The following is a 12,176-nucleotide window of genomic DNA, read 5'->3' as shown; positions in this document are numbered from 1 at the left end:
TGGCAGATAGATGGGGGAAACGTGGAAGTAGTGGCAGATTTCCTCTTCTTGGGCTCCAAAATCCCTGCAGATGATGACAGCAGCCATGAAATTAGAAGATGGTTGCTTCTTGGCAGAAAAGCTATGACAAACTTAGACAGTCTGTTAAAAAGGAGAGACGTCACTTTGCTAACAAAGACCGTATAGTCAAGGCTATGGTCTTTCCAGTTGTCATGTATGGATGTGACAGCTGTACCTTAAAGAAGGCAGAGTGCCAAAGAATCGAGGCATTTGGACTGTGGTGTGGAGAAGACTCTTGAGAGTCCCTTGGAAAGCAAGGAGATCAAACCAGTCGACCTTAAAGGAAATCAACCCTGAATACTCTTGGGAAGGACTGATGCTGAAGCTGAAGCTGAAGCTTCAATACTCTGGCCACCTGATACGAACAGCTGACTTTTGGGAAAGACCCTGATGGTGGGAAAGATTGAAGGCAGAAGCAGGAGAGGGCAACAGAGGATGAGATGGTTGAATGGGATCACCGATTCAGTGGACATGGTGAGATGGTGAGGGACAGGGAAGCCTTGCATGCTGCAGTCGCAAAGAGTCAGACAGCTTGGCGACTGAACAACAACAAAAAGCCTAGAGGTTTTCCCTGTGTTTCTTCAATTTAAGCCTCAATTTTGCAATAAGGAGCTCATGATCTGAGCCACAGTCAGCTCCAGGTCTTGTTTTTTTCTGATGTATAGAGCTTTTCCATCTTCGGCTGCAAAGAACATAATCAGTCTGATTTCGGTATAGACCATCTGGTGATGTCCATATGTAAAGTCGTCTCGGGTTGTTGGAAGAGAGTGTTTGCTGTAATCAGCATGTTCTCTTGACAAAACTCTGTTAATGTTAGCCCTGATTCATTTTTGTACTCTGAAGGCAAACTTGCCTGTTATTCTGGATATCTCCTTAATTCCTACTTTCGCCTTCCAATCTCCTAGGATGAAAAGGACATCTTTTTTTGGTGTTCGTCCTAGAAGATGTTGTAGGTCTTCATAGAACTGATCAGCTTCTTCTGCCTCAGTGGTTGGGGCGTACACTTGAATTAACTGTATGTTGCATGGTTTGCCTTGGAAACAAACAGATCATTCTGGCGTTTCTGAGATTGAAGTCAAGTACTACATTTCATACTTTTTTGTTGACTATGAGGGCTACACCATTTCTTTTAAGGGATTCTTGCCCACAGTAGTAGATAAAATGGTTATATAAATTAAATTCACCCATTCCCATCCATTTTATTCACTGATTCCTAAAGATGCTGATGTTCACTCTTAACATCTCTTGCTTGACCACATCCAATTTACCTTGATTCATGGACCTAACATTCCAGGTTCCTCTGCAATATTGTTCTTTACAACATCAGACTTTGTTTTCACCACCAGACACATCCACAACTGAGCGTCATTTCCGCTTTGGCCCAGCTGCTTCGTTCTTCTGGAGCTGTTAGTAATTGCCCTCTACCCTTCTCCAATAGCATATCGGACACTTACCAACTTGGGGGTGGGGTGGGTCTTATAGCCTGGTATCATTTTTTTGACTTTTCATACCACTCATGGGGTTCTCACGGCAAGAACACTGGAGTGGATTGCCATTTCCTCTTCCTGTAGCCCACGTTTTGTGAGAATTCTCCACTGTGACCTGTCTGTCTTGGGTGGTCCTGCACGGCCTGGCTCAGAGCTTCACCGAGGTACACATGCCCCTTCTCCAGGACAAGGCTATGATCCCTAAAGGGGATGTTGTGGCATGTATGTTGTAGCGTGAATGAATTCTTTCCTTTTTATGACCAAACAATATTCATTATGTGGAGATACCACTTTTTGCTTATTCATTCATCAGTGGTTGGGCATTTAGATTGTTTCTGCATTTGGGATATGATGAGTCAAATTTCTATGAATGTTTACATACTATTTTTTTTGTGCATCTAGTGGAGTCTCTCTTAAACCCTGGAGCATATACCAAATGTTGGACATGCTAACATTAGATCAAGAAGGAACCCCAGATGCATGTAACCCAGCCCCCCTTTTCTGACAAATGAAGCAATACCATTATCAACAGAACCAATGATACTGGCAGCCAGGACCTGTTGAGAGCTGAGATATGCCAGGCAGGGTGCTGAGCCTTCCCATAGTCTGTCCCATTCCAGCTTCATGATGACCCTCAGGAGAAAGTAAATATATGTTATGTGTTAGTCGTGTCTGACTCTTTGTGACCCCATGGACTGTAGCCGGCTCCTCCATCTGTGGGATTCTCCAGGCAAGAATACTGGAGTGGGTTGCCATTTCCTTTTCCAGGGGATCTTCCCAACTCAGGGATTGAACCCACGTCTCCTACATTGTAGGTAGACTCTTTATGGTTTGAGCCACCAGGGAAACCTAAGTAAATGTTTGTTTTCTTCTTTAAAAAGAGGAAACCGAGGCTCTACAAGGTGTCTTGCCTGGCCTTAGAGCTGGCTGGTGCCTTTGAGCCCAGGCCCCTCTACCTCCAGAGACTATGGGACATCGGGTGTGCAGGATTAACTCTGTCCTTAGGTTCCTAATTCATTTGAAAGCCCTCTGAGGACAGAAACACCATCATCCAGCTCTTCTGTGTCCCCTCTGCCTCTCCTGGAAGCATTTATAAGTGAAATCTATCCTTTGTGATCTGTGGAAACCAGACCTTGGATTGGGGTTTGGGCTTATAATGGATCACGTTTGATCTAACAGCTATGTTGCAGCTTCCATGTTCTATACGGAAGCCATTGGGCTAAGCACTTTGTGAGCACTGGTGCATTTAAGTCTTAGTCACTCTGCACAGTAGACTCTTAGCTCCACTTTTCAGAGGAGGAAACCAAGGCATAGGAAAGCTAAGGAGTGCAAGAGGCAGTCCACGGAGTGGTTAAGAGCTTGGACTTGGGACAAGCTAGCCTGGCTTTGAATGTTGTTGTACCCACTTGTCCTTGGCCAGGTGACATGACACAGCCGCTCGGTGCTCCTGTGTCCTCCTTTCTGAATGGGGTTCACAACAGCACCTACCAGGTTGGGTGGTTTGGAGCCTTAACAGTGATCACAGAATATGAAAGCAGCCTCGCAGGTTCATGGCACCACCCTTTGTCACCTTAGTCAGGGGCCAAGCCAGAGTCCAGCTGGGCTGCACGGGCTGTCCCTGAGCCACACTGCTTCTCCTGAGTCCGCTGTGCCAGGGCAGGGCTGGTTTGTCCCTCTTCGGGGCAAGGATGGAGGGAGAGGATATGCCAAAGAGGATGTGGATCGTGGAGCCCGTGCACCTCCATCCAGCTGCTTACCCACCAACCTTGTGATCTTAAGTGTTATTCCCTCTGTGCTTTATCTCTTCATCTGGAAAAGGGAAATTATAAGAGTGACGGCCTCATGGATTGTTGGGAGGGTTAAAAGCTCTGCAATGTGTGTGAATTGCTTCTCTGGTGGCTCAGATGGTAAAGAATCCGCCTGCAATGCGGGAGACCCAGGTTTGATCCCTGGGTTGGGAAGATCCCCCTGGAGAAGGGACCAACTCCAGTATTCTTGCCTGGAGAATCCCATGGACAGAAGAGCCTGGTAGGTTACAGCCCGTGGGATCGCAGAGTCGGACACGACTGAGCAGCTACCACCACCACCACCGGGGTGTGTGGAACGCTTGTAGCAGTGCCTGGGAACCTGTGCTGTGTCTTCGGGGTCATTATTGCTTGGTGATTGCCCTCTGCCTGTGTTCCAGGCGTTCCCCCGGACGAGAGCCCCCGGCGCGGAGGGCCTGCTGGGCCCTACCTTCAGTCTCAGCGGCTTGCGCTCTATGCCCAGGCCGCTGAAGCCCTGCTGAAGAGCGGTGCTGCGTACCCGTGTTTCTGCTCACCCCAGCGGCTGGAGCTCCTGAAGAAGGAGGCCCTGAGGAACCGCCAGACACCCCGGTGAGAGCCCCAGCCTGTCACCATGCCTCCCTAGGGGTGGCTGTGTTTGTTCGCTCCTGCTGCATAACAAATGACACCCAACCTACCTACTTCAGGGTTCTTCCAGGTCAGGAGTCTGGGCACAGCTTAGCTAGCTCCTTCAGCTCAGGGTTTCTCAAAGCCACCATCAGGGTCTAGGCCAGCCTTGCTGTTACCTTGATTGCTGGGCTCGCCGAGGATCTACCTCCATCCCTCTCAGAGGCTGTTTCCTGGAGACAACAGTCCCAGCTGAGTGGGCCTCTCTCTACGGGGCAGCTCACTGCTTGGCAGCTGGCGTTCCTTCAGGCGAGCTGGGGAGAAGGCGGTGGGCAGGGAGGGGAGCGAACAGGGTGAAAGCTGCAGCCTCTGTGTCACCCGATCGAGGAAGTGACGTCTCGTGGCTGTGTTGTGCTCTAGTCACCAGAAGGAAGTCAGGAGGGCCAGCCTGCATTCCAGGGCGGGGAGGACACAAGGCAAAAACACCAGGAGGGGTATCTCTGGGGCCGGGTCAGCTCTGCCTGCCACACTGGGCCTCAGGCGTGTGAGGTAATTTACATTCTCTCTTATTTGGGGCCTTCCTGGTGGTCCGGTGGCTAAGACGCCGCACTCCCAATGCCGGGGGCCTGGGTTCAATCCCTGGTCAGGGAGCTGGATCCCACATGACGCAGCTTCAGAGTTCACGTTGTTTAGTCGCTCAGTCGCATCCAACTTTTGCGACCCCATGATCTGTAGCCTGACCCCATGGACTGTAGCCTGCCAGGTTCCTCTGTCCATGCAGTTTCTCAGGAAAAAATACTGGAGTGGATTGCCATTTCCTTCTCCAGGGGATCTTCCCGACCCAGGGATCAAACCTGCGTTTCCGTGTCTCCTGCATCGCAGGTGGATTTTTTTACTGCTGAGCCACCTAGGAAGAGCAAGAGTTCACATGCCACAACCGAAAAAAAAGATCCCGCGGGCTGGCACAGCCAAGTAAATGTTTTAAAATAATTCTCTCTTTTTAGATTAGTAAAATCTGTCTCATGTTCAGGAAGGTGTATATGCAAAGATCTGTCCCAGCCCTGACTCTGGCTCTCCAATTCCTTCTCCAGAGACAGTCCAAAGGTGTCTCCTGCAGAGACATGCAGTGCAGACCCTGATGAATGCATGCCGTTTCCCCTCCTTCTCTGCTCAGTTGGTATCACACATATCGTATCATGCAGCTTATAGATGCCACTGACTGTGATGAGGATCAGTCTGTGTGAGTCTATAAATTTCCTTACGCTTGCAGACTATTCTGTCACAGGGCTGAGTCCTCACTCACTTCATCAGTTCCTTACTAATGAACATTCATGTTACCTCTAATCTTTTGTATTAAAAATTGAGGGTGCTGAGGAGCAATGTTGATGTCCATCATTTTGCACATCTGTAGAGTGTGTGTGTTGGGTTACCTCCCTAGATTTGGAGTTTCAGGGTCAGTTTGCGGCTTTGATAGATACTGTCTAGTGGCCCTTTATTAGCTTGTATTCAAGCTAATAGCATTGCATTCAAGTTCCAATGTCAGTGAACTCTTTGGACATGGGCTTGGATATTCATACAAGGTCACGACATTCACTGCAGCATTGCTTTTTAAATCATAAACAGTCTTTTTGCCCTTTGACAGGTTATTTTTTTTAATTACCATCATGCTCTGTCTTGGAATCCACGAAGCCATTTATGATTGAACATTTAGGTCAGTGTCAAGGACAGTGCTTTCAAGTGTTACATTTGAGTGTCAGGACACTTCTGGGAGCAGGTAACTAATACTCTGTTTAAAATGGACAAACTGGAGCTTCTCATACTTTAATGTGCAGAAGAATCACCTGAAGATCTAGTTAACGGGCAGCTTCTGATGTAGCAGGTCTGGGGAGGGGCTGAGATGCTGCATATCTGACAGGCTCCCGAGTGAGGCTGAAGCTGGCGGTCCACAGACCACATTTGAGTAGTCAGAGCATAGACCACGTAGACATTTGTCTTCTCATTCTGCAGCAGCCGGGGGTGTGGGACTCCAGGACGAAACCAGCAGCTCTGAGAAGGCGGGACTCTCTTGTCCCCTGCTGCCTCCCTCCCTCAGTCAGTTCCAAGTGGCTGCCGCAGCTTGTGGTTCACTCTCAGGCTCACTTGGAGAGAAAAATCTTTCCCAGAATCTTCATCATCCCCTACCTGCCAGGCGTACATCTCTTTGAATCTAAGTGACTAGAATGGTCCAGTGTGGACGGGTCAGTTGTATAGAGGAATAGGATTGCACACTTAGCAACACCCATCGTGATTCACCTTCTTGGGTGACATTTGACAAGGGAGAATGTCAAGCAAGGAAGAAAGGAAACAGACTTGAGTCTGCTGTGCTATGTTATTACACTTAGTTCTCCCACATAACAACCTTATTATCTCCATTCAAGACTGAAGAAACTGCTGAGAGAGGTAAATGACCTGCCCAGGGTCACAGTTATCAGAGACACGGCTAAGGCTCACGCCCATCACCAATGCTCTTAGTAACTCTTAGCTTCCGCTCTGCTTCCCAACAGGTATGACAATCGGTGCCGGAGCCTGAGCCAGGCGCAGGTGGCCCAGAAGCTGGCCACGGACCCCAAGCCTGCCATTCGCTTCCGCCTGGAGGGGGAGGCGCCAGCCTTCAACGACTTGGTATACGGCTGGAATCGGCATGAGGTGGCAAGCGTGGAGGGGGACCCAGTCATCCTGAAGAGCGATGGCTTCCCCACATACCACCTGGCCTCCGTGGTGGACGACCACCACATGGGCATCAGCCATGTGCTGCGGGGCTCTGAGTGGCTGGTCTCCACCTCCAAGCACCTGCTCCTCTACCAGGCCCTGGGCTGGCAACCCCCACACTTTGCCCACCTGCCCCTGCTCCTCAACAGGGATGGCAGCAAGCTGTCCAAGAGGCAAGGGGACATCTTCCTGGAGCATTTTGCTGCCACTGGCTTCCTGCCAGACGCCTTGCTCGACATCATCACCAACTGCGGTTCAGGGTTTGCAGGTACCCACTCCCCTGAGAGGTCCTGGCAGGACCATAGTGGTAAGGAGCTGGGGCCTTGGGTCAGGCTACCTGGCCTTCAGTCCCAGCTGAGCTGTCCAAAGGCTGTGTGATTTTTTTTCCCTAGTTTATTTATTTTATTGTGGTCTGCGGGCTTCTCACTGTGGTGGCTTCTGTTGTTGAGGAGCACAGGCTCCTGGCACATGGGCTCAGTGGTTGTGGTGCACGGGCCCAGCTGCTCCGAGGCATGTGGGATCATCGTCCTAGATCAGGGGTCAAACTGGTGTCCCCTACATTGCAAGGTGAATTCTTAGACACTGGACCACCAGGGAAGCCATGGCTGTGTGATCTTATATGAGTTCTTTCTCTTTATTTGTCCACCATTTATTGAGCCAGTAATCTCTGGTCTCAAAGGAGCTTATGATCTGTGAGCCCTGGTTGCCTCATCTGTAAAATGGAGCTAATTAAGTGTCTTCCTCTCTGAGTTAAGTTCGGGTTCACTGAGCTCCTTTGAGGCACCAGCACAGTATCTGCTACACGATAAGCACAAAAACCACAGATCCTGTGATTATTGCGGTTATTAGAGTAGAGTAAGTATGTACTCTGGGAGTATTACTACTATTACTGTGACCCTAGTTTATTGCAAGCTTGACCCAAGACGTCAGGCCCACATCTTGATGACGCACAAAGTAGAATGACCTTTGGTCAGGGGTGGTTTCTGAAAACATGGCCATAAATAGTCTGCCTACTGCTTTTTCTGCACTTGTCTTATTTAAGCCTTAAAATACCCATGAGGGGGATGTATTATCACCACTGTTTGTTAGAAGCTTATGAGGCCCAGAGAGGTTGAGTAACTCACCAAAGTGACACAGCTAGTGAAGGATGTGGCAGAGGCGCAAAGCTGACCAGGATGCCGCTGACGGCGTGGCATGGAGCTGCGGCTCGAGGGAAGCAGCTCCTGGCTCAGCTTTCTCACTCTGGCTGCAGTTTGAAATCCCCCAGGAAGCTTGTAAAGTACACTTCTGCTCAGACCCCATCTAAAACCAGTCAATCGGGATCCCTGGCGCATAGCCAGACAGTTGAGCAGGCTGTTCTTGCAGCTCATGTCTTTAAGGGCAGTGAGGGTTGATTTGGGGCAGATTTTATTTTCAAGCTTTCCCCCTTAGTGACAGAACCCTTTCTGCAAATGAAAGCTCATCCAGACCCTTGATACATAAAATGACTAGAAATCAAATCTGTTTGGTCACCCTTCCTTGTGATTGAAAATGCAGTGGTGATGGGTGGTTTACAGGGGAGTGGGGTGTTGGAACGCTGAGCAGCTGGGCCTCTTCACTTGCAGAGAACCAGATGGGCCGGACCTTGCCAGAGCTGATCACACAGTTTGACTTGAGCCGGGTCACCTGCCACTCAGCCCTGCTGGACCTGGAGAAGCTTCCGGAATTCAACAGGTGAGCGGGGAATCTGGAGCATTTGCCCCTGGGAGGAAAGGGCTCACCTGCTGATGTTGGGTCCCCATGGCAGATGTTTTAGTGGGGTCTGGAGTCACACTTGATTTTGACTGTGGTCGTAGGCGTCTAGTGCTGTGTGACCACAGGTAAGTCACCTAATCTCTTCGAGCCTGTGTTTCCTCTTCTCTAAAATGGGACTATTACCTTGTGACAACTCCTCCTGCATGGTCTCTCCCTCCATCGGGCCAGATCCATGGTGCCAGACCCTAGCAGGCTCCTCCAGTACTGGAGGTGTAGGGGCGGCCTCAGAACTGAGGGCTCAGGGATCATGAGGCTGCCTGCCTTGGCCTTGGAGCACAGTCGGGGTGATGGGGCAGAGGCCAAAGGAGTGGCCCCGCTATCAGCTGCTCTGGGGAGCAGGGATCCAGCAAAGAGAGGTGTCAGGTATCTGGGTTTGTTTGTTGTCCTGTTCCATGACCAGCCCCAGGTTCTGGGCTCATGTGAAGGCTGGAATGGTGATACATTTTTTTAACTTGCTGAGAATTTTTTTAAAAAATGGGGTCAATAATAGTACTGGCCTTGTGCCACTGTTCAGATAAATTAAGCCTCAAGCTATTTTGCACCGAGAAAGTGCTCAGTAAGATGGCAGGTTTGTTCTTTGTCATCAGTGTTACGCTTGATCAGCCTCTCCCCAGCCCAGCCAGTACAGTGAGTGAGTGCTGTCTCGTGCCATGTTTTTCACATCTCAAGTAGTTCTTCCCTCTGAAGGTTTCCCTGGTGAGTCAGTGATAAAGAACCCGCCTGCCAATTCAGGAGACACGAGTTCAATCCCTGGGTTGGGAAGATCCCCTGGAGAGGGAAATGGCAACCCATTCCACTATTCTTGCCTGGGAAATCCCATGGACAGAAGAGCCTGGTGGGCTATAGTCCATGGGGTTGCAAAAGAATCAGACACGACTTAGAGACTGAACACCACCACCACCACTTCTCTCTGAAACCTCCAGCCACAGTTACAGTTTGTATCCCTCTTGCCGTATCTTGGGCTAAGGGCATTAGTGGGAAAGCCAGCGGACAGGTCTGTAGTTGGGGGGTGGGGACTCCTAGATGCCCCCTCTTGAGCTGGTTTGAGGACAGGCTCTCAGTATTTTACTTGCGTGAGTGCAGGGGGTTCACATCAACTGCATTTGCCTCAAGGATGCTACTTCCCCCATAAGATGGGCTCACTTGTATGATTTTGCCCTGTTGTGCATTTAATGAAAGCAAGATGTCAAGAAGTTAAATGATGAGGCAGGATCAAGTTCATACTGTCAGATCAGATCAGATCAGATCAGTCGCTCAGTCGTGTCCGACTCTTTGTGACCCCATGAATTGTAGCACGCCAGGCCTCCCTGTCCATCACCAACTCCCGGAGTTCACTCAGACTCATGTCCATCGAGTCAGTGATGCCATCCAGCCATCTCATCCTCTGTTGTCCCCTTCTCCTCCTGCCCCCAATCCCTCCCAGCATCAGAGCCTTTTCCAATGAGTCAACTCTTCGCATGAGGTGGCCAAAGTACTGGAGTTTCAGCTTTAGCATCATTCTTTCCAAAGAAATCCCAGGGCTGATCTCCTTCAGAATGGACTGGTTGGATCTCCTTGCAGTCCAAGGGACTCTCAAGAGTCTTCTCCCAACACCACAGTTCAAAAGCATCAATTCTTCGGCGCTCAGCCTTCTTCACAGTCCAGCTCTCACATCCATACATGACCACAGGAAAAACCATAGCCTTGACTAGACCAACCTTTGTTGGCAGAGTAACGTCTCTGCTTTTGAATATGCTATCTAGGTTGGTCATAACTTTCCTTCCAAGGAGTAAGCGTCTTTTAATTTCATGGCTGCAGTCACCATCTGTAGTGATTTTGGAGCCCAGAAAAATAAAGTCTGACACTGTTTCCACTGTTTCCCCATCTATTTCCCATGAAGTGATGGGACCACATGCCATGATCTTCGTTTTCTGAATGTTGAGCTTTAAGCCCACTTTTTCACTCTCCACTTTCACATTCATCAAGAGGCTTTTTAGTCCCTCTTCACTTTCTGCCATAAGGGTGGTGTCATCTGCATATCTGAGGTTATTGATATTTCTCCCGGCAATCTTGATTTCAGTTTGTATTTCTTCCAGTCCAGCGTTTCTCATAATGTACTCTGCATATAAGTTAAATAAGCAGGGTGACAATATACAGCCTTGACGTACTCCTTTTCCTATTTGGAACCAGTCTGTTGTTCCATGTCCAGTTCTAACTGTTGCTTCCTGACCTGCATACAGATTTCTCAAGAGGCAGATCAGATGGTCTGGTATTCCCATCTCTTTCAGAATTTTCCACAGTTTATTGTGATCCACACAGTCAAAGGCTTTGGCATAGTCAATAAAGCAGAAATAGATGTTTTTCTGGAACTCTCTTGCTTTTTCCATGATGCAGCGGATGTTGGCAATTTGATCTCTGGTTCCTCTGCCTTTTCTAAAACCAGCTTGAACATCAGGAAGTTCACGGTTCACATATTGCTGAAGCCTGGCTTGGAGAATTTTAAGCATTACTTTACTACTGTGTGAGATGAGTACAATTGTGTGGTAGTTTGAGCATTCTTTGGCATTGCCTTTCTTTGGGATTGGAATGAAAACTGACCTTTTCTAGTCCTGTGGCCACTGCTGAGTTTTCCAAATTCACTGGCATATTGAGTGCAGCACTTTCACAGCATCATCTTTCAGGATTTGGAATAGCTCAACTGGAATTCCATCACCTCCACTAGCTTTGTTCATAGTGATGCTTTCTAAGGCCCACTTGACTTCACATTCCAGGATGTCTGGCTCTAGGTGAGTGATCACACCATCGTGATTATCTGGATCGTGAAGCTCTTTTTTGTACAGTTCTTCTGTGTATTCTTGCCATCTCTTCTTAATATCTTCTGCTTCTGTTAGGTCCATACCATTTCTGTCCTTTATCGAGCCCATTTTTGCATGAAATGTTCCTTTGTTATCTCTGATTTTCTTGAAGAGATCTCTAGTTTTTCCCATTCTGTTGTTTTCCTCTATTTCTTTGCATTAATCACTGAAGAAGGCTTTCTTATCTCTTCTTGCTATTCTTTGGAACTGTGCATTCAGATGTTTATATCTTTCCTTTTTTCCTTTGCTTTTTGCTTCTCTTCTTTTCACAGCTGTTTGTAAGGCCTTCCCAGACAGCCATTTTGCTTTTTTGCATTTCTTTTCCATGGGGATGGTCTTGATCCCTGTCTCCTGTACAGTGTCACAAACCTCATTCCATAGATCATCAGGCACTCAGTATATATCAGATCTAGGCCCTTAAATCTATTTCTCACTTCCACTGTATAATCATAAGGGATTTGATTTAGGTCATACCTGAATGGTCTAGTGGTTTTCCCTACTTTCTTCAATTTAAGTCTGAATTGGGCAATATGGAGTTCATGGTCTGAGCCACAGTCAGCTCCTGGTCTTGTTTTTACTGACTGTATAGAGCTTCTCCATCTTTGGCTGCAGAGAATATAATGAATCTGATTTTGGTGTTGACCATCTGGTGATGTCCATATATAGCATCTTCTCGTGTTGTTGGAAGAGGGTGTTTTCTATGACCAGTGCATTTTCTTGGCAAAACTCTATTAGTCTTTGCCCTGCTTCATTCCGTATTCCAAGGCCAAATTTGCCTGTTACTTCAGGTGTTTTGACTTCCTACTTTTGCATTCTAGTCCCCTATAATGAAAAGGACATCTTTTTTGGGTGTTAGTTCTAAA

General features: G+C 48.3%; 1 protein-coding gene across 3 annotated transcripts in view; it reads left to right on the top strand.

Moving 5' to 3' along the window:
• Positions 1–12,176, top strand: part of EARS2 (glutamyl-tRNA synthetase 2, mitochondrial) — a 43,356-nt gene that overhangs the window by 8,809 nt on the left and 22,371 nt on the right. For all 3 annotated transcript variants that reach the window (XM_055562712.1, XM_055562714.1, XM_055562713.1), the window contains exons 3-5: positions 3,733–3,922; positions 6,481–6,953; positions 8,290–8,398. In XM_055562712.1, coding sequence (XP_055418687.1) covers positions 3,733–3,922; positions 6,481–6,953; positions 8,290–8,398 — 772 coding nt within the window. The remainder of the gene's footprint in view (positions 1–3,732; positions 3,923–6,480; positions 6,954–8,289; positions 8,399–12,176) is intronic.

This window comes from Bubalus kerabau, chromosome 23, assembly GCF_029407905.1.
Source record: "Bubalus kerabau isolate K-KA32 ecotype Philippines breed swamp buffalo chromosome 23, PCC_UOA_SB_1v2, whole genome shotgun sequence".
Taxonomy (NCBI): Eukaryota; Metazoa; Chordata; class Mammalia; order Artiodactyla; family Bovidae; genus Bubalus; species Bubalus kerabau.
Note: the sequence above shows the minus strand (reverse complement) of the source record. Positions and strands in the feature narration are given on the sequence as shown.